This window comes from Mytilus galloprovincialis, chromosome 1, assembly GCF_965363235.1.
Source record: "Mytilus galloprovincialis chromosome 1, xbMytGall1.hap1.1, whole genome shotgun sequence".
NCBI lineage: Eukaryota > Metazoa > Mollusca > Bivalvia > Mytilida > Mytilidae > Mytilus > Mytilus galloprovincialis.
In genome coordinates this window covers 61,057,024-61,080,409 of record NC_134838.1, presented here as the reverse complement: position 1 = coordinate 61,080,409, position 23,386 = coordinate 61,057,024, and the positions used below count along the sequence as shown (strand labels likewise).

The following is a 23,386-nucleotide window of genomic DNA, read 5'->3' as shown; positions in this document are numbered from 1 at the left end:
ACAAAGCAGTTCATCATATTTACATAACTTAAAACGTTTAGTGTCACATGTGTTGCACACGTGTGGAAACTACGCAATAAATTAAGCTTCAAGAGTATATTATTAATTGATCGTTTCTTCTCTAATTGTGCAATGTCGTCCATCACTCTATTCTCGTACATTACATGTTGTGGGGTCTTATATATTCCCGTTTGACGCTGACCTTGACTTTTGATGTTTTTACGCGGAAGATTTTAAAGACACCTTGATATTATGTCTTCCTATGCAGCATCAAATGAAATCAATGGTAGTAAAATTGATTATTTCCGCAAGGGGCTTATTTTCGAGTAAAACATATGTTTTAAACGCAGCTTGATTTTTAGCATATGACTACTTTAAAAAAGTTTGTTCCCGCTGATGCTTAAATATGCTCACAGCGTTTACCTACTGTTGCATGCCATCTTGAAATCTGATTTTAAAAGCTAGTACCACTTCATATGGTACATTTGTCATTGCACTTGTCTATTCTGTTTTTATTGTGCTGTGTTGGCTTCAAATTTAAGTCGTCAGTCAGCCAACTTCCGTTCCAATTATTGTAGGTGTCGATTGCGTTGAAAATTTCTTTTTTAAAATTATTGTTTCATCCATTAAGTAAATTTAGCAAAATCTTCTCATAACGCACCTCTCGCACTAAATAAATCAGAAGGTGTTACTAACTTTTTTAAGAAAATAAATCAAATTGAAAAAAAGGATATTTAATCTTATAAATTGAAGACCTTGTCAACCAATTCCGATATGGCAAAAAAAAAAAGACCCATAAACTACCTGGTGTGGTTTTTTTTTTAGATGCCCGGTTAGAGCAAACAGAATTTGCTCTTTGTGTGAAATCCTTCACATGTTGCTCACGTTAGTACAAATTCGGCGACAAGCCTAATTCTAAGATGTCACATTGAAAAGAGGTCTGTCTTGATATGTGAAAAAAGATATTCCATAACGGTCAACAAACAAGTGATGGCCTCGTTTGAATCTTTCGATAAATAACTTTCTTGTTAGCATCAAGCTTCTATCGAAGAAATTGTTATAGCCTAGGAAATGCAAGCTCTGGTTTATTGTATTAATATCTTCGTATTAAATCTATGTTAATCCTGCAATCAGCAATCATACATGTACTTATCTGTGGAATATAGTTGTACAAACAATGTTTTGTGATATCCCTGTACTATGTGAATATTGTTCAAAGTGGTCATATTAGAATAACTGTTATACTAATATATAAAGGAATGTGATATGACTACCGATGAGAAAACTATTCACCAAATTTCAAATGACCTTTTGTTTACATAAACGATACCAATTATAGTATTGTACCAGATGCGCATTTCGACTATAAATGTCTCCTCAGTGATCGATGCTCGAGTCAGAAATGGTTGAACAACTAAAACATATTGAGGTGTACGACCTTCAACTATTACCAATGACACTGCAAAATATCAAATAATCAAAAAATGAAAAAAACAACGTCCTTTGAGTAGTAGTTGTCTAATACGGATATCATACCACAGGTTTTTATATCTCAAAGTTCATTATACTTGTTGTTAAATAAAATAAAAAATGTTTAAAATGTTGTTAAATAAAAAAAAAAAAACAATGATATGTTGTTCACAATTCTGAGGAAAAAAAATAATAGTATTACTTTGTCAATTCTAGGTTTGCAAACTAGAACGTATTATTTTCAAAACAAAACAAATTCAATTGTTGATGATACGGGATAATCAAGAAACTGATTATAAATGTCAATTTAAGTGCGTATTTATTTATTTTATTAATTCTCGATAATGTTCTTGTTTTCCATTGAAACATTAAATATAGTAGTCAATTTTGTTGTGCATGATGCGAAGGTCTATTATGATTAGAAAGATAAGGCTTTAGTATACGTCATGGCAAGGATTCATGTTAAGTGCCCTTTTCACATTTGAATATTCATCTTTGTTACCTATTCAATTGGAAAACAATCAGAATGTTAGGTTCTATGTTTGTCATCGACTTCCTTTTGAAGTGTTACGACCAGAACAGGAACCTTCGAATGATGTAGAATGTAGTCACTAACACTTCCGAGAAATGTCCTCCGTAAAGTACCCTGTCCTCTGCTTCCGGTCACAATCAAATCAGCATTAAACTCGTTGGCTAAGTTGACAACACCCAACCCGGGTGTACTTGCATGTGTACTTTTAACTATTCCATTTAGCTGAAATGTCATAAAGATAATTGTTTATAGAAAGAATAGTCTGCCGTCGGTAATGTTTACAATAAACCGTATTATACATACTTAAAATAAAGAAAATGGGTTTGAGTGTTTGTAAGTGTTAAATTTCATTGCTGTAATTACACTGTTAAACATAAAGTTCAAACAAAAAATATAATCATAGTTTTCCAGAATAATTCCTGCAAGCACAAATATTTATCATGGTATATTTTCTTTGATTTTAAATGAGAACGTAATTAAGCAAGATGGTAAACATGGCATTATTTTCACCTCAATGCCCGATGTTTCATCCGATGTTGGATATAAATATCTATAAAATTGCGAAACACATTGGAAACTGTTTGATAGATGTAAGATTCAATGAAAGCATATTATATTTAATTATTCGCTTGTACTATGGATATATCCGTTTCGTTTTTTTTTTTCTTGACCAATCAAGATGAAAGAAGTAGTAGAGTGTGCACTCTGGTATAAAAAAAATGCTTTTTAGAATATTGATAACGTTGAGGGAGACATTTGAAAATGCATGTTATGCCCTATAAGGCTTTTAATATCATAAACCTGAATACATGAATAGGCCTGGAGCCTTTTGAGACTGTATTTGAATAGCTTGAATACATTGTTATACATTATTTAACAGTTACTCTTCAATCATCTAAGTGCAATTCAAAATATATTTCAGGGATAAAACAGAAGAAAATACCGTTATCGTTATAAAACCAGCACATTTAAAGCGGAATGTTCATCAAATACGGATATCGCTATTTTAATTAATCGAACCTGTTAAGGGATTTCGTTATATATCTGATTGCCAATTCAATCTGATATCCAGTGCTAGTAAATGTATGTAGGATGCAACGGTTGCATCACAGTTCAGCTCTTCAGTAAATGGCCTTTTGTATGTCAGTGTTGTGTTTTTTTTTACTTCACCAAACAAGGTAAAGATTTCAAACGACAGTTGTCATTACACGATCAGGATGTTTTTTTCAGATGAACCCAGATATACATTTGTTAAAATGGTCCCCACTGATACAATGGCGGTGCTGACAGTAATTTAACTGCGAAATAGTTTATCAATATATTGAAAAGAAGTTTATGTCAAATCATTGGACATATAAATCTATCATCTTTTGCATTAGCCGTTCTTGATTGATGAGTTGAATTATTGACAAAGTTAATAGTATAGAATTATAAGGACAAAGTCAAAAACTATGAATAATTGAGAATATAAAGTATGTCTAGAAATTGTCTCCACTCAGCTTGGACAAATGATAATTCATAAGTCAATCGTGAATTTTACCTTAATATGTCGCATATACACTGCAAATTCTACTAATCTGTTTTTTATTTTGTCTGATTCATGCTGAATCAACTCCTTGAATGCGTCCTGATCAACAGAAAAATGGGCTGTCAAAAAAGAATACAATTGTGTCATATAAAAGGTTGATCGATGCATTCTTAAACGTGCACACAACACATTCAAAACATAAAACATTGAATTTAAGGTCATGGCAGCGAATTTATACAATTTTAAAAGCAACATAGAAAGTTCTTTAAATTAAAATAAAAATCATACGTACATGTATAATAAAATATAAAATAGACATATATCCATTAAAGAAAGTTAAATGTAAAATTACAATTAACCCTCGAACAAACTAGCACAGAATGCGAATACATATTGTTTGTGCCACTACTTGTTCATACAAAGTAATTCTTCGTATACAAATGCTTGATGCTTCCATGTCAAATCAGTGAGGTTGCCGTTTGAACGCTATTTGAAGAGAGATACAATGTAAAAACCGTTTCATGATTTCATCGGGTTTTAAAATGCCAAAAATGAACATCAGTATTTCACCTGATAAATATAGGACATACAAGTAGGAATATGAAGAAGAAAATAATAATAAAAGAAACAACAAACAGCAGTGTACTTATTAACATATGGTGCAACTAATTGCTTTCAGGACAACAATGTTAAATCGTCTTTAAACAGAATAAAGACCGTTACGGTAGTGATTCTCTCTGTTTTTCATTCAAATTGTAACCTTTTCAAATGAACGACTTACAATATGTTATACAGTACCTGTCGTAATGACATCGCCCAGTTCAACACAATATACAACTATTACATTATCTGTTGTTGTGTGCACTGTATCTGCATAAACTACAAGAGAAGAAATGATAAAGTGTTTGCTTTGATTACTACTAATGGGTTTCAGGCTCGCCACAGATGTTTGCAGTCTTGCTTTGATAGTGGTTTCCTGATTTTCACACGATATCTCCAAATTAATAATCAGAATCATGACAAACTACGAGAAAGCAAAGGAAACAGGAACTAATTGTAATGAAGTACATGTCTAAAATAAAATCAACCAATAAATGTAAAGACGAAATATAGATAAATTCATCAGCATTTGGATAAATTTTTATTCAAATGTTTGCAGGTATTTTACTGATGTCACCATAGTGTTCCACAATAAACAAGAAGACACTCAAAAGCGAGGGCTGATATCAGCAAGTTCTAGTTACTCTAAGGTGGTCGTTTTATGATTTAAAAAAAAAAACCAAGAACTCGTAATTATGTTTATATAAAAAGGTCACCTTCGTCTTTCCTCTTTTCCTTCTGACTTTATCCAACATGGACTTTCACATTCAGTAACCTTTAATTGTTTAACTGAATGGATAAATGACGCCAATATCAGTTATTGTATTTCGCTTGCAAAGTTTAATTACTTAACTAGTGGAAAACGATTATATTATTTTGTAAGGTGTCAAACTTCTTATACAATTTGACGCCTCTGACGAACCGGTTTTATAAAGTGTCATTTTCAATTATTCGACGATTGAATTTATTTGGATTAAAGACGGGCGAATGTGTCTCATAAACGTGAATCTGAATAAAATATACAATTTAAAAGATGTGAGATAATTGCGGATGAGAAATCTTTGAACCGGAGTGAAATCGACCAAGAAATTAGCATTTATAAATTAATCATCATCTTCAATAATTATAGATTAAATAAATACCATATAGCGAGCTGAAAAAGACATGGCTAAAAGGAAAAAGACACACAGAAAAGTCATAGTAAACAAGATACAACATAGAAAACTAAAGAATAAGCAACACGAACCCCACACGAACTGGGGTGATCTCAGGTGCTGATAATTAATGGACATGAGAAAACTGGCGGACCAATTTGTGTTCATGTTAAAAGAATGAAAGGAAAAGAGAAACAAATACGATTAATGCTTACTGCAACAAAAGACATCCACTGAATAATTCACTTCTAACTTTGGAAAGACATAAATAAAAGTTTGCAGAGGTAACTATGTTTCTGAAGTTGCAATCCGCTTCCCTGAACCCAGACATGGAACAGCGGTGTACCAGTACATTATTAGAGCAAACTTTAAAAATCAACTGAAAATATCTTGACTCATCCGAACGACACGAAGACAACACTGCTAATGGAGAAATGCAATGGCACCAATTGATGCTTGAATACAAACCAGTAGTTACATTACCGCCATTTCTATATAAAAGTTTTTACATATAATTAATAACTTGTTACATATGATTTTTTATCGTAAATTATAATATTGATGAGTAATTCTGACTTTCTATCGGTTCTCCCCTTTTAGAGCATATGCATCTAAGATCATACCCATGTCTTTGGTAGGGTTTAGTATATTCACTATATAGTGTTTTATACCCCGTTTTTGCCTTTTTGTATGTTTTCTTATGTGATTGAAGTGATGCCTCGATTCTCAATTTCTTTTGTTATACTTTCAATGTTGTTGTTAAACATTCATGTGTTATAGTTTGTAATCTGTTCAGCTTACTTTAACAACGTTCATTAAGCTGTGCGATGTATTGTCCCCAAAATATACTTTACTTTGATATAGTTTTGAATGACCTAAGCAAACTTAACAATTTCAAAATGCTTTACAACTTTCAGATTACGTAAATTTACGACCGTATATTTTAATAAGACATGGCAGCTTCGATATAGGATTGTTTGCAAGTAGAAGTAAACATTTTTCTGCCTTTAGACATTGATTGCGTTCAACTTTTATAGTGTTCATATTATCACAAATTTTATAGCTAATTAATATACAATGTCTTTCATAGGGAAGAGCTGCAATCATTAGTGACAAAAGATAAACGAAATAACCCAATTATCAATTCACAAAGATTTTATCAGTTTCCGCATTTTGTATCACAATTTACCAAAGAGAAAGAAATACTTTACGAGTGGTCTATCAATTCAGGACACAAATCACTACACGCCCATGTAAAAAATTAAAGCAAAGGAGCAGAGCTGTATTTGAATTGTTTCTTATTAATGTTACATCGATTCCTTCAACATGCAAGGAATAGAACAACAGCGTTAACTCTGTTTCCAGTGCTCGTCTCGTAGTGGTTGTTTATTTGTTCGTTTTGTTTCTGTCCTACTTATTATTACTGTCAGAATGTCCATCTTCTGCGTTTGATTAATTTGCGTCATATTTAGACGATTAATTCGAAGTAAACATATGCGTTATGGATGATTGCTCGCATGTTGACTTGCAGCCTATTTATGTTTACATAGTAATTATCTTGTTGGAATATTGTTCCATTGACTTTCTCCTAACATTGTATTTATACATTTTATTACTAGAGAAAAAGTTGTGCAGTTATATGTTTTTCTTTTTGTTGTAAAATGACTTTAAACACTTGTTGTGTACCGCGCATTACATTGATTTCTTAATTACTTAAAAATCGATGATTTCATTCTGAATTTCTTAAAAATCGTTGACAAGGTCATCGAAAGACCACAGGTTTTTATTGCAAATTGGCAGTATAAATAAGCAATGATAAAACGGTAATAAACTTTTTGAAAAAGTCGAAAAAACAAAAGCGAAGGGACATTGCTTTTTCTGCTGTTATTCACCTGAAAATGACAGGACTGTAACTTTTGTAGTCATGCACTTTTGTTTTACTTATTCGCTTTATTTGAAGTTTGTGGTCTTACTTAGATTTCCCGCTTTGTCACATTACGCTATACTTATATAGTTATTATTAGTACAGTTCTTTGTCAATGTACGTATTGTAGTAGGGAAATTGACCATGTCAACCTTGACATTATGTCGTTGATGATGAAGGCATGTTTACAAACTCTTTGAAAAAAAGGAAAACATTGATGCATCATTTTGTCAATAAAACATCTGGTTAATAACATATGAATAAACAAACCATTACGCACACTGATAAACACAAAGCAGAATATAGATAATTATCATACCTACATTTTGGACAAGCTATAATTAATCATCCACGGCGCAAAATACTACTAGTCAATATTATACATGTGATCAAAGGTCGCGTTTACATTGATTGTTTGTAAACGCTTGCAGATTGGCTGTTATTATTTTATTGACAGTAATTGGCATGTGAATCTGCTGTAATGTGAACATATTTATGCAATCAAAGGCTACTTGCGTGCATTATATTTGAAGAAAGTGAAAATAACATAGTACTTGTTACTTACATTTCATTGCATGCTTAGCGTAATCACTCCCATCAAAAGCAATTACTACAGTTTTACCCCCATCCTTACGATAACCAGCTTCTGAGGCTGATGCTGCATTTCCATCTGCCATAATTAAATCAAATATCAGATACAGAGTTAATAAGACCAGTCGAACGGTACCACTAATCAGCTCAACGAAAATAACACAAAATGTCGATTCCAAATTGTAATTGGTAACTATAATCAAACAAATTATATAAAATGTCCGTTAGCAATAAAACCAAATCATTTATAACTAACGGTAAAGTGTTGTTGATGATACGAAACATGATATATGTATCCGCTCTGTGTCTTTTGTCACGGGACCAAATGATCGATACTAATTTATATCGCTAATATTGAATCTCTCGCAGGACAAATCTTGTTTTTCACAGATTATAATTACATTTTGTCGTGAATAAAATGATCGATGGCTGTCATCATTTCGATATCTGAGGTAAACAAGGTTACCAGAGAGTATGTTATCGGAACGTTTAATATGTATAATGCAGTTACTGAACTTTATAACGTTTCCTTCATAAATATTTGAAAAATAATGAGAGTAATATTACGTCCGGTCTTGGATACATGTTACCCTGTTCTGAAAACGTTTCATAAGTATAAATGTAATTTTAGAAACTTTCGTTGCTTAATGAGTTACGCTTAACGGAGATTCTTCTGTATTATTTCCGTTGTTGCGTAGATTCTATAATGTTTTAGGAAATGACTGAAGATTAATGGTCGATTGTTAAGAATCCCATCTTCTCGGCAGTTCCATGTAAACACAGTTTTGTACTTTGACTGATATATTCCTTTTTTTTAAAATTATTTAACACTATAACGTACAATAGATTTTCTTCGAGGTGGAAACAAAACCTTGAACTGACTGGGAAAACAAACCTGCACCTTCCACAAGGTTAAACTGAGGAATCTCAGATGCAACAAAGTCGTTTCTGATTAAGGTAAGCGTCGTATGAGAGTTGTAAAATACACTAACAAGAATTCGTGATACTACTATATACTTATATATATATATTAGCGTTTTCAAAATGTATAATCCTTTTACTCCAAGTCCTTTTTACAGCAACAAATTGGTATATTACACTCAAGTTACACACACACATTTAATTTGTCTACAAACTTCATGTTGTCCATCAAGCAGACGGCCCATGACGAAGAGGCATTCAACAGTAGTAATGGCACTTAAATGCTTTACACGACAACTAAAACAGAATGGAATCTTATTAAGGTTTTGGTTTTAATTTCAAATTATATTTTCTTAGTTAAAGCTTATTTTTACAAAGACAAAAATCATAGAAATTGTAAAAAAATCATAATATAGAAAAATAACAAAAGCGTTACTTCAGGGTGGAAACAAATTCTAAGTATCAAGAGAAAGGTTCTGTTCAATGGATCGACTGTGATACCGGATTCGGAAATATAATCTTCTACTGAATACAATCGGCTGTAATTTAGCCTGTCGAGGCACCCCGTATCGTCTTATTCTTGCCATTATCCAAGTTGTTTTACTATAGTTTGTATCTTCAGTATGGATATATGAGATTTGAACACCACTGTTACGTCTAATTAGATAAGGATAAATTTTTGCTATGCAAGCAAGCACATTTCAACATATCGAAGAAATTTTCAAATGCTATTAAACCGGTATATAACATAGTATACTTATATACGTGGAACCCAATCGTTCCCATTCTCATCGGTAGTTGTCGCGTTTGGATACATTTTACAAAACTTAGCGGACGATTTCAACAGGTGAACAGAAAAGTGTTACAAATTTGATCATCATACAGCTGGAGAATGGTGTTTAATCCGCAGTATATACTCCTCCTGTATAATACTGTATGGTACGAGTCAAACGACACCAAAACCATTTCAATTTCTAATTTTAAAAATCCGGAATATGGCAATGCCTATATGAATGGCTATTCAGCTCCTCCTGTACAATACTGTATGGTACGAGTCAAACGACACCAAAACCATTTCAATTTCTAATTTTAAAAATCCGGAATATGGCAATGCCTACATGAATGACTATTCAGCTCCTCCTGTACAATACTGTATGGTACAAGTCAAACGACACCAAAACCATTCAATTTCTAATTTTAAAAATCCGGAATATGGCAATGCTTATATGAATGTCAGATTTTAAAATGTGAAGAAAAGCAGTATCGATAAACATATCTAGTTATCTAGGAAAATTGTGATGTTATAATTTGTTCGTACTTCCTGATGATAATGTGTTATTTGATTAGGAGTACAAGAACTCGCTCCGCTATTATAGTGATCTAGCACGTATCAGACCATTGCCTAGCAAATTACATCAAATTAGATACAGTTTACAGGGATGTTAGTCCGTCATTGAAAATGACGGACAAAAAAGCTAAAATGGAAGAAACTAAGGAATATTAAATACCCAAAAGTTAGGAAGACAATGTCATGACAAAGACAAATAATAAACGAGGAAAAGGAAGTTGACAAAATCCAAACATGATATCAAGGAGAGTCTTAAAGTTATACTTCTATTTGTCTTGTTATTAGAAGCAGCACACTTTTGTTAAACAGATATAAGATGATGTGGTGTTAGTTCAAATGAGACAACCCTTCATCCAAGTCATAATTTATAAAAGAAAACCGTTATAGATCAAAGTACGTTCTTCAACACGATATACATATGTTTCTATATACACATTATCGTAATACAGCACTTGAAATAAACATAAAAAGAAACTAATAACACAGTAGTTGCACCTTTATGATTTTTATTGATATGACGTGTTAGAACAATTTTATCTTGTTTCATCTTTTACAACTTTGAATCACGTCTAAGCCAGATCATCCGAATAATACCAGTTGAAATGAAAATCTTGTTAGTCGTAAGAAACGTTGTGTTCACAAGAAATTCATTAAATCAGATATTTTCATTTTCAGTAAAAGAGGGACGAAAGATACCAGAGGAACAGTCAAACTCAAAAATTGAAAATAAACTGACAATGCCATGGCTAAAATAAAAAGACAAACAGACAAATAAACTACAGAAGACACAACATAGAGAACTAAAGACAAACAACACGAATCCCACCAAAACTGGGGGATATTGCAGGTGCTCCGGAAGGGTAAGTAGATGCTGCTCCACATATAGTACCCGTCGTGTGTGTTTATGTTATTACAAATCCGGTAAATAGTCACAATCGGTAGGTCACATTCGTGAAAAGGGAAGGGTATTGTAGTTAAAACATATATAATAAGGAACATATCCGATATCATTTGTGAAACGGTTATTCCATAACGGTCAACCAACTCGTGATGGCGTCCGTAAAATTTACGAAGGGATGATTTCAACTTCACTATTTGGAACTCTTAGTTTAATAGCTTCCTTATGAGCATCAATCCTCTATCCAGGAAATCATGATAGGAAATACAAGCCCGGGAATATCGTATCAATTGGGAGATATATACTCTGTATGCAGGCGCACAGTTTATACAATATTGAATTATTACACTTGTATGTCTCTCCCCTGCACTTTTCGTTAGAGAGTCATCGAATGAAGAACAGTTGAAAGTCGAACTTTAATACTTAGTAGAAAAAAAAATATCAAAGTTCAACAAAGATATGCAAAATGTGTAATATATGCCGAGGAGTAGAACAGATTTCTTAGGATTTCACGGCTGTTATGCACTCATGAATAAAACGAGCAGCAGTTGTATTTAGTACATCAAACGCATGTCTCTCCATATAAAATTCAACAGTGGCGCTCAAATAAAAAAAAAATTATCAAATTGTTTACAATATGATCAAATCAAATCAAATCAAATCTTTATTGTCATAAAACTACATATTTATAGTTGTGACAAACATAACAAAATGAAAATAAAAAATAACAACAAGATCATTAATATACGCAATAAAAGTAAATATTTTAAGAGTCCCCTGTCCTCAGTTCAATAGACTGTTTTAAAAAGGATCCTAGCTTATTTACCTGAATGTGTGAAATTGGGTTGAGTATATATGTTATTTTATCTATGTCATTTAAATTTATAAAGTGGATATTCTCATTTATCAAAAAATCAAAATAAACTTTTCTATTATTATGGTTTCTATTACAATTTAAAAAGAAATGAATTTCATCTTCAATTTGTTTACAGTTTTTGCATAATCTTTCTTCTCTTGGTATTTTAAGGCATCTTCCCTTTTCTATTAATAAATTATGGTCACTTAATCTAAATTTTGTTATCAGTTTTTTGAATTCAAGTTTTGAGCAAGTTAAATATTTTTCCTCTGTATTATTTATTTTTACATGTTTATAAATAGTGAGTTTGCTGTTATCCTTTATATCTGATAGTTTATCATTTACTAGTTTTTCATAAAAATGCTTCAATTTTAATATGAAAACACTAAAAAAATGTCTAAGAAGTTGTGCAAATCTTGGTAAAGCCATCTAACTATATAAGCCTTTGTATTTAACGAACGAACAGCAAATGTACAGAAAACGAATGGTTCAGTGATAATACATGTTAAAATTATACCTTCGAAACGTCAAACAACTACGGAACCGACCCAGTTAGAATTGAGTTAGTAGTTATTAAGTAAATGAGACTTACGTTTCACCTGTTCTTACAAAAACTCAACAGTGGTGATAAAAATCGTCACAAAAAAATATGGTTTTACTTTTTTCAAGTAAGTAACAATAAATTATCAACATTTATTTACATACATATATACATATATATTTACAAATATTACATGATTTTTGAGATCTTCACTTGAGTACACATCATTAACAGGGAATATGAGTTAATATTCCTTGTGAAGCCTAAATAATCATAGTGTTATGATGTCAATATTTATCACCAGTCTGCTCTTCGTTTTTTTTTAAACTAATACTCTCTGGTAAGATTATCCTCAAATTGCACGAAAGTATATTTCACTTCCGTATGATATACGTCGATAAAGAGGTATTGATTTTAGAGGTAGAATACTTGAATGTCTATATCATTTCACGATAATTACTGTTATCTGCATACATTATACCAAAACAGTCACATTCATTACAAATAAGCAACTGATATATATAAAGAAGATGCATGAAATTGACTATTAATCAAACCAACCAAACACGCACTTACACGCACGTAAACAAACAAACCCACTCATCTGTATCTCTGTTTTTTTTGTATTTATATCATAGCTTTCGCCTTTCAATGTATCGCAAAAATGAAAGTACAATTATATGTGGTATGATTGCCAATGATAGTACTATCCACCGCAGTTTTGGTAAATGGATTAAACAAACTCTACAAAATTGTTGTTTCTAGCTGCATATCGGTCGTTTACGGTACAATGTTCATAAACAAGTTTTGTTAAATACTAATGTTTATGATGGTTGCCTTCTTTGTGATGTGGATGTGGAATGGTCATGACTGGTATGTGTGCGTGGTGTAGTATGAAACCACTAACACTTCCAAGAAATGTTCTCCGAAATGTACCATGTCCTCTACATCCAGTTACAATCATGTCTGCTTTTAATTCCTTGGCTATATTTAATATTCCTTCGCCAGGGGAACTTGCCTGCGTGCTTTTTACTACACCATTTAACTGAAAGATACATCATTTTAAACATCCATTTCAAAGACCGTTGATCCTTTCGTCTTATTTATGTTTAAAGATAATATGATAACATAATATTAAAATATACAAAAGAGCATAACGATCTAGCAACATTATGTTTTTCGCTATCTTTACATAGATCGTTGATTTTCCTGTTTAATTTTTTTATAGTAGTCATTTTTTGGACCCTTCAAGCCCAGGCTCCGTGTTGAAATCCATACTTTGACGTTTGATTGAATTCTTTTTACTCTTGCGCTTTACGTAGAGTGTTGAGTCATTGTCACTAATACCACATCTTCCTATTTCTATTAACGTGAGTCTGACAAACAAGTTGATACACCTAGTATCTATGGTTAATTTGTACCAAAAGGAATACCAATACGTTTACAGTCAACTGGTGATTATGTGTTTTTGGGAACTGGGAATAAAATCCCTATGCCACTGACTGTCTATCTATATAATGCATTTATTATTACCGTTTTTGTAAAATGTATCATAAATTAATAAGGTTGAGAGTCATAACTATGAGTCATATTCTATTGAAGGATTTGGGGTGAAATATATTATTAAATAATAAGTGTTACGCAGTAGCTAAGGTTCTTACCCAAATAGAAATTAGCAACACGACAAGTGCAATATGTGTCATGTAGCACGTCGCATGTTTTTGGTAGTTATAAATACTTGATTTAAATGGTTATTGATGACAGTATACCCGGGAAATCCCTGCAGATCCATATGATTTATATTGTGTTATTTTGATTGTTAGATCTTATTTATATACAAGTTAAACATTCTGAAGCTTTCTCATTTGCAACTCTTGTTTTTTTATTTATCTCAAGGCAAGTGATATTGATATACAAATACTCTGAATATCGACTTGACAAATATAATTTGCTACTATCTTCACCTTTATTTCCCTCATGTATACAGCAAAATCTATTAATCTGGTTTTTATTCTTTCAATTTCCTGGTCAATTAGTTGCTTCAAAACCTCACGATCAATCGAAAAATTTGCTGTTAAAAAGAAATTGAAAATTATTAAAAAGTAAATATGTACAATCATTGTTGTATTGTTTCAGTTTGTTCTACTAAACTACAAGAAGCCTATTTATACAAATTCAAAACAATAAATGTTGTGACGAAAGCAATTGTAATCGTGTGGGTAGAACCACTGGTGTAGTAGCAGAGTTAGGATACCGTTTGCTCAATCGCTCCAGTATGTTTTTTGACATTGACATTTTTTTTGCACATACTGACATGCCAAGTAACCACATTTTACTAAAGTAATTGCATTATATTGTTCATCAAATTTGCATACCTTTTCCATTCTATAGAAAATTGTATATTATTTGCCAGAAAAAGGGGAAATTTAAAAATTTACTGCACTTGAATAGAAGTTATTGGTTTGAAATATACATTCTTTGCATTGAATCCAAGCGCCTGTAGTTATGAATTTCAATAAAGAAAACGTTTATACGTTTTGAGAAAAGCATGTTGATAATTCTGATTTACATGAATAATCATATATATCCTTATTATTTTATCAAGTAATAATTGTATAGATTAATCTAAGTCTAATATAATACCAGCCAAATCTAACAATTACATTAGGTTTATGATTCGACTGATTTTTTGTAGACTGTTAGAGCAAAACTAATGCGAGTGAACACATTTAAAAACGTGCGTTTGGCCTCCGCTATCATCTTCTGATCTGTTGATAATTTTAAGAAGAAATATATTTTAGTATAGGAAATGATAAATGGAGTGACAAATGAAACAACATAATTTCAATTTTATTCAAAGTCACTTCAGGTTTAAAAACGGTGTGCTTCTCTTTTAGATAATTATCATTATTAAATGTGCATAGGTACTTCAGTGAAAAATGAACATCAAATTATCTTACAGTATATTAAAATTGGGGTTAAAAATCATTTAGCTGGCTTCATTTGTCCTATAAAAACTATTCCATGGAACGGATTTTCTAGTGGTAATAAGAGTATTGAAACCAACACACTTTAATATTGATAAAAACGACATCGTTTTGTCTTGTCATGAAATAGATTAAAACTCTATACCAGCTACTAGATATAATAAAATAAGTAACTTGTCTATGTTTGAATACAAGTTCGAAAGAGATGCATGCAAGAGAGTGGTTTAGTAGTTTACATGCACAAATGAACACAATCGAACTTCTATTTGTTTGGATTTTCTTACCACTGGCCTCATTTAAACCACTTATGGTTTTCTCTAAAATAAAAATACTGTGTAAAGTAAATTGATAATTTTATACTAGTAGTTAACTGTTTTGTTTGTATATTGATACACATATTCACTACATGAACATCCGCTAGTAAATGGATTTTAGTACAAAACTGTCATTGGACAACAGCTTTTATAAGGTTTAACAATAAAATATTAATCAAATCTTCTGTTCAATAGTTGTTATTTCCCTGTATATACCAACACCATACCGAAGTGTCTGAAACACTACTGAACAGTACTGAATTGGCTATAAGCTACAATTATCGGAACAGTAACAAATTAACTGCAGTTCATTGCTCAGTTTGATATTAACATCATCTGAAAACACTAAATCATGTTCCGTCTTGTAGAGGATGTAAAGATCGGAATGACTAAAAATCGCTTGCTAAATTTATGTCTATTCATTTGTTCACTATGAGTTTACAATCGTATATTAATAAAAAAAAAAGTTTTGCGCATTTTCGTTATTAAAGATTTCATCATTATTTTGTGCTATAACAAGAAAGAAAATGCAATATAATTTACCAGTAGATGTCTTATAGATTTGTAGTGTGTAGTTATCTGCCTTATTAATGATCATATTCTTTTTATTTTGATAATGAATATATACTTTAGAAACACATGCTTTTTTCTAAATATGTAACAACAAAAGCATTAAAAATAGAATAAATATCTGGTTGAAGCTAGAACTGTCAGCTTATTACCACATTGCAAATATAATATACAGTATTAATGTATTACCTGTAGCTACAATATCACTTAGTTCGACACAGTAAACAACAATTATCTGATCAGTTGGCGTGTAGCACCAATCAGCATAAACTGAAAAGAAAATTACACGAATATGTATAGAAACGAGACGATTATTGAATACAAGGTGAAGAGAGGTACAACATTTTATCTATATTGATTTACGTGTATCTAGCCTTGTAGCTTTTTGTAAAGCAAAACTCATTAGGTGAACATTAAGTTACGAATAAACTGATTTTTTTTCTAAAGAAATAGTTATATACCTAGTCCGATTGAATCATTTCAATTTATAAAACTTTTATTTTGCTGATTTATTTTTATGTAATTTAAGCGCTTGATAACTTATTTATTACGAGACAACTACTGTCGGCTGAATTTAATAGGAAACCGCTCACATAGATCTGAAAACGCTACTGTCGACTTTCTGTTAAAAATACCGTTCGGAATATATGTTTGTTTTTTGGATTAACACACACCTTCAACAATATAAAAGCTGAAATTTAATTGGCTGATGTAATAAAAATCACAACAGAGAAAAAAAAACCGGAGCTTTGACACATGATCTGTATTTTAATCAGAGTCACTCTTTGGCAGATGATATTCAAAACATAACATCAGACAGCTGAAGATATCAAGCGAAAAGAAAATATAAAATAAATCACCATGATCAGAAAGGCAATTATTGAACAGGGTATATTTACCGAAGATTGATATATGGAAATCCAAGGAATTGCAATTAGGAAAACAGATCGAAGATGAAGGTCATTTAATTCAACATATTGAACAATGCTTTATTACACTTTATACTGAAATAGTAGTATTCATTATGGGGAAAAGTTTACATGCTGTCTTCGTAATTTACTGTTATTCTAATAAACAGAGAGTATCAATAATCTACAGAGTATTTGTGTCGTTGTTTCGCATTTCCTTTGATGTATGTTTCTTTAACAGACGACTTTTTTTTATTTTTGTCCTTGAATTCTATCTCATTTTATAAGATTGATGAGTGTATATTATCATAAGGCGCACATTGGATGATAAGAGAAAATATAAAAAAAAAAAACTGTAAATCGGTAAAAAAAAATCCAACATAGGTTATCATAATGTTATCATTTTCATTTTTAGGGGAGGAAGGCTAACTAATCAAGGACTAAATCTTCTTCTGCAACATCTTTTTGTTGACATCTATATCCACCCATACTTTAGAATTTACTAAGCATGACTAATTCATAATACTGTCTATGTCATCAACAGCTGCTGTAGTTGGAAACTAGAACGAATGCATGTACAAATCTATCTAAAACATTGTTTTAATGCAGATAAACTAAAAAGCCTTGGTAATTGATAACCAACAAGAATGTGTCCAAAGTTCACGGATGCCCCACTCGCACTATCCTTTTCCATGTTCCATGGACCGTGAAATTTGGTAATTATCTAATTTGGCATTAAAATTAGAAGATCATATCATAAGCAACAAGTGTACTAAGTTTCAAGTTGATTGGACTTCAGCTTCATCAGAAACTACCTTGACCAAAAACTTTAACCTGAAACTCCCACTTTCATTTTCTATGTTCAGTGGACCGTGAAATTGGGGTCAAAAGTCTAATTTGGCTTAAAAATTAGAAAGATCATCTCATAAGCAACAAGTGTACTAAGTTTCAAGTTGATTGGACTTCAGCTTTATCAAAAACTACCTTGACCAAAAACTTGGACGGACGAACGGAACCATAGACGGACGGACGAACGGAGCCACAAAACCAGAAAACATAATGCCCCTCTACTATCGTAGGTAGGGCATAAAAACTAGCACATGCCTCATTTATGAATAAAGAAAACAGACTTCAAATTTATATTTTCAATCATAATTTGACCTAGTTCCAGTTTAAAGGCAAAATGTCAACGTTAATTGCATTTAAGTGATTTTTATCTTATAGCAAATTTTAAATTGAATACATTGATCTTTTTTTACAAGTTATAAATTAAATGGATCTACAGAAAATCAAGGACAAACAAAGATAGATGTCAAGACAGGTTTCCAAAATCCAACAAACCGAAAAGAAAGAGAGAGAAAAAAGAAAGAAAAAGAAAAACACACAAAAGATAAATAATAAACAAATAAAGGATCCTGACTTATATGCTCTGTGTTTTGATATTATATGGCCGATATAAAGTTGCAAGAAAAGAAATAGCCACTAGATGATTTCAATCTATCAAGGCAGCATTTTCATTAACAAAAATTAATATAAAAGCCACTGGATGATTTAAATAAGTAATCGATATATTGGATCTAAAGAAATCTATGACAAACAAAATGTGAAGATGTCCAGACATGTTTTCGCTATACCACTAACCGATAAGAGAAAAAAAAGGAAAAACGTCAAAAAGACAAATACTGAACAAATTATGGATCATGACTTATATGCCCTTTGTTTTAAAATGATATAATATGGTTGATATTAAGTTACAAGAAAAAGATTTGAAAGCCACTGGATGATTTTAAGCTATGTAGGCAGCATTTGTAATTGCAATAGTGAATATTAAAGCCACTGGATGATTTTAACATTTAATCAAGTAGATTGGATCAACAGAAAAATCTTTGACAAACAAAAGATGAAAATGTCAAGACAGGTTTCCAAAATACAACAAACCGACAAGAGAAAAATAATTAAAAAAAACTAAAGAAAAACGCCGGAAAAAAACACACTTAACAAATTATTAATCATGACTAATTATATGCCCTGTTTTTTAATGATACAATATGGTAGAGGCTAGAGTTGCAAAGAAAGAGTTGTAAAGCCACTGGCTGATTTTAATCTATTAAGACGTACCATTTGTTATTACAAGAATGATAAATTTATATGAATACTATACCTGGCGAAACTATTGCGTTCATTAAATAAATGTTATAGTATTAATATTACATGGTAATATTGGTAATTGATTGTTGACTGTTGGTAGAAAATACAGATGGGACCACAGGAAACACATAAAGATACACTATAAGTAATTAATAGCAATCATAATTTTAATTAATACTATAGATATACATGTATATACATAAATATTTAACAGCGTCACTTCACATGTTCTTTACTTGATTAATTAAAGCTTAATTGTCCAAAACACACAGTGACTTTGTTTTGTGATTCATAGCAAACTATATATATTAATTTCGTTCTTATCTTGACATTTTGTGTAAACGAAATAAAAAAGTGTATGTTACGTATACATGATTACAGAAATAGTAAAATTATACAATGTTGTGTGAAAAATTATGTTCAAACTAAACTTGCAAAAGATCATAGAAATTTGTCTATAGTTCAAAATGACGTATAAAACCATCTCTGTAGTAAGGAATAAAAAAAAGAAGATGACGTATATCAAATGATGGAAAACACATCGATTTATTTATAACTCAGTAACTTAATATTCTAAATGATTCCTATGATAGAATTTAGATGTGTTTACAAACTTTGAGATGTTTGTGTTGAATACATGCAAGTAAAGAAGGCAATGGGAAAGCATACCAATTACGATTAACTGACATTTACCATCACCAGTAGCACAACAGAAATCGATTTAAATTGTTCAGTTCAAAGACATGTCCTGTTTAGTATATGTAGATTTTTATTTTTCAATGTGAAAAGTGGAGGAAGCATTTACGGCCAAGTAAAACAAAAGATTATAACTTTTAAATAATAAGAATATCTTAATATCAATTTTATTTTTATTTATTTTTTTTATCAAAACGTAAAAAACTGACTTACTTAATGAGAAGGATAACACTGGTCACAGATTTAAAATGTACAAGTGTAGATATAACATAACAACAAGATTATTTAAACAATACAAATATATTGTACCGAGCTATAATCAGTCAAATTACAAAATATCAATTCGATAATATAAAACAGGCAATTGGTACTTAATGATGAGAAAAAAAGTATCATTTCTACTGCAAATGTATTGCGTAATTGGTGTCCAATGTAATTCTTTATAAAAGAAATGTTATATAATCAAATAAATTACTCACATTTCATCGCGTACTTAGCATAGTCACTTCCGTCAAAAGCAATAATAACTGTTTTCCCATCTTTCTTTGTAGTCGAATTTACAATACTACTACAGTGTTTGTTTACTTTGGCCATGATAAAGTACGGTAGTAAACTCTAGGTAAGTATCCTAATAAACAGTGTTGCCTTCATCAATGAAAAACAACATGAATGCCAATTATTCACAACAGTAAGGAATGATATGAATATTAGTGAGCGTTGAATTATATGAATACGATAGTAGCAAGACGATATATTAATTATTGGTTTTTTATTAATGGCATAAAAAAAAAGTATTGGAACTGTGTCAGTGTACAATGTAATGATGATTTGAATAATATTCATCAGCTTGATCATATGGATCTCAACCCAGGTTTTAAGTAAATTGATTTGCAATGAACTTTTATTTTTACAATCAATTTAAGGATGTTCGCTTCTTTGTTTTAAAATAACAAGCTTTTGTAAAGACTGTTATAAATTGATAGTGTATAAATAAAGAAACTAAAAAGCAACAAAAAAAAAAATGGAAGGACTCTCTAGATTTTTCTTTCACTTAATTAACATTGTCATCTTTTTTGTTTAAAAAACTATGAAAAAATAACAAGAATATCATAAGATTTTGAAATATGGCTTTTTAAACAATATGTAATAAAAATAAGAAAAGAAAAGTAGGGTTAGTGGGCAACTTTGTTTAATGTTAATACATTGATAAAACCAAAGGATTCCCAAAATCTGGCAAAAATTCAAAAAATAGAGGAACAAACATCCTTAAGATTGAGCAACACAAACACGTCAACTTTCAAACCAAAAAACGCCAGAAGATTGAGCAGTTCCTTTTCAACTTGTGCCATACACTATGCTGCTCATAACAAAAACCAGATGTAATAATCTAACATGTCAATAGATGTACTTTTAAACTTTTTATTTCTCAAATATCAATTTAAAATCTTCAATTCAAATTTGGTATGCCCGACGTCATAAGAATCACAGTAGGACCTCGAATACAAAAAGTTGAAATGTCAAATTATGACGTTAAATAGTAACATCAAATGATCTCGACATGATATTGTAAATACAGTACTGTAATGGCTAATATTAGGATAATGTAACAGGCTGGAAATTAGCGTATTGAAGTTGCGCCGATTTAAAAAATGTTTCATCTTTCATTTGCGCCGATTGTGAACTGGTAAATAACAGCCGAGTTTTATATAATCAATATAAACAAACTATTTTGTTACCCAGTTGTACATATGTTATGAACTGTCAATTAAAACATAAAATTGAAAAAGAAAAGGAGGAATGGTCAAAGAGACAACAATCCGACCAAATAACAGACAACAGCCGAACTTCAGGTTATCTACATTCGTTCTTGGCAGCTGTGGCCTTTGAAAAGTGTAAGAAGTGAATAACGGTCACTTTGCATTTGCATTTGCACATGCATTTACAATATGTACAATGAACATTTCTTTTTGCATCATCCTAACATTTATAGAAGAGAAGAAAAATGAAGGAATACACAACATGTGTAGCCTATTAATACTCGGGAAAAACAGATATGTAATTAACTGTACTCCGTTTTTACGGATTTTAATATTATGCTTTTGAGTGCTGTTAGGGTTTTACTCCGTGATTATTATCTATGTAATTGACTTATACTGCTCGAAATTATACCTCAACCTCTCCGTGTTGACAACTGGATAAGATAACATTTATAAGTTATTATTGAAAATTCATAGCATTTGTACGACTTTGCCCCCCGCAGAGCTATAGAAAAACAGTACATTAACGGGTGTTACACGGACTCTTTTTAGACGATACACGGACTCTTTTTAGTTGTTACACGGACACTTTTTATGAATAGAATCACTCGTGCATGATCAGTGAGTTCATGGGCACTTTAACTTTTAATTAGATTTGAACTTTTTGGTTCACCGACTTATTTCCTGTCTTTTTATTGAACAAAATATTTACGTTAGCATCAATATCTTTTTTTCAAACATTTCCAGTTAAATACTATTCATATCAGTACACTTAGGGATTAGACATTAAACTTCAATAGTGTGGGGGGGGGGTTATGGTTTTCAAGCAGATCCGGGTGGGGGTGTCCGGCGGTTGGTACCCCCTTTTTTTTGGCCGATCAATGCATTTGAATGGGGACATATAGTTGGAACACCCCCCTTTTATCCTGGGTTGGGACCCCTCCCGCTTTGTCCTGGCTTGGACCCCCTTTTAAAATGGCTTGATCCGCCCCTGGTGCTAATTTAAACAAAAACATTTGGGTGATGGCGTTGAAAAGTAAATAGTTAATGTACTAAAAAAAGAACATACTTCCCCCTTTATGAAGCAAAATATTCGGTCAATAAATGTTTTCTTCAATATATGGACATGAATAGTATTTCGGACAATGCTTAAAGTAAAGAAAGGATGATACTGACGTGTATATTTCAATAAAAATAAGACGGGAAATAAGTGAATAAAGATCAAATCTAATATCAAAAGATAAAATCCCTATCAACTCACCAATGCACGATTGGTCCTATAAACAAAAAGTGTTCATGTAATACACGTCCAAATAAGCAGCAAATCTAGAAGAAAATCATTCAACTTATGTCATCAATTTTGGGCGGTAAGCTGCGATTGGATCATATAGTAACACGTGTTTTATCCCGATCAACACTTGCAGATATAGAGACGAGCATGAATTTATAAAAAAATCAAAATATATGGCTGAATATAGACAAAATCCATTTTTTTCATAAACATTTAATTCACTTTTATCGAATTTATATCAGTGGTGGATCCAGGTCTAAATCCAGGACAAAACAGGGGGGGGGGGGGTCCAACTTTATTTTTAATTTAAATGCATTGATCGTCAAAAAAAGGGTTGTTCCAACCCCTGGGA

The 23,386-nt window shown here is 31.4% G+C and overlaps 2 protein-coding genes across 3 annotated transcripts; both read right to left on the bottom strand.

The window, feature by feature from the left end:
• Positions 1 to 1,668: 1,668 nt before the first annotated feature.
• Positions 1,669 to 8,357, bottom strand: LOC143080530 (universal stress protein Sll1388-like). The gene is made up of 4 exons (XM_076256416.1): positions 7,774 to 8,357; positions 4,329 to 4,409; positions 3,543 to 3,649; positions 1,669 to 2,224 (listed from the first exon to the last, which is right to left on the bottom strand). The coding sequence occupies exons 1-4, from the start codon at positions 7,883 to 7,885 to the stop codon at positions 2,000 to 2,002; spliced, it is 525 nt and encodes a 174-aa protein (XP_076112531.1). The 5' UTR covers positions 7,886 to 8,357; the 3' UTR covers positions 1,669 to 1,999.
• Positions 8,358 to 11,617: 3,260 nt separating this feature from the next.
• LOC143080518 (universal stress protein in QAH/OAS sulfhydrylase 3'region-like) lies at positions 11,618 to 20,628 on the bottom strand. Of its 2 annotated transcripts, XM_076256396.1 has the most exons (5): positions 20,466 to 20,626; positions 16,424 to 16,504; positions 15,635 to 15,667; positions 14,328 to 14,434; positions 11,618 to 13,408 (listed from the first exon to the last, which is right to left on the bottom strand). In XM_076256396.1, the coding sequence occupies exons 1-5, from the start codon at positions 20,578 to 20,580 to the stop codon at positions 13,181 to 13,183; spliced, it is 564 nt and encodes a 187-aa protein (XP_076112511.1). In that variant the 5' UTR covers positions 20,581 to 20,626; the 3' UTR covers positions 11,618 to 13,180. The 2 variants fall into 2 exon arrangements, with proteins under 2 accessions (XP_076112511.1, XP_076112518.1); XM_076256403.1 differs by lacking the exon at positions 15,635 to 15,667 and having other exon boundaries at positions 20,466 to 20,628.
• Positions 20,629 to 23,386: the final 2,758 nt, after the last annotated feature.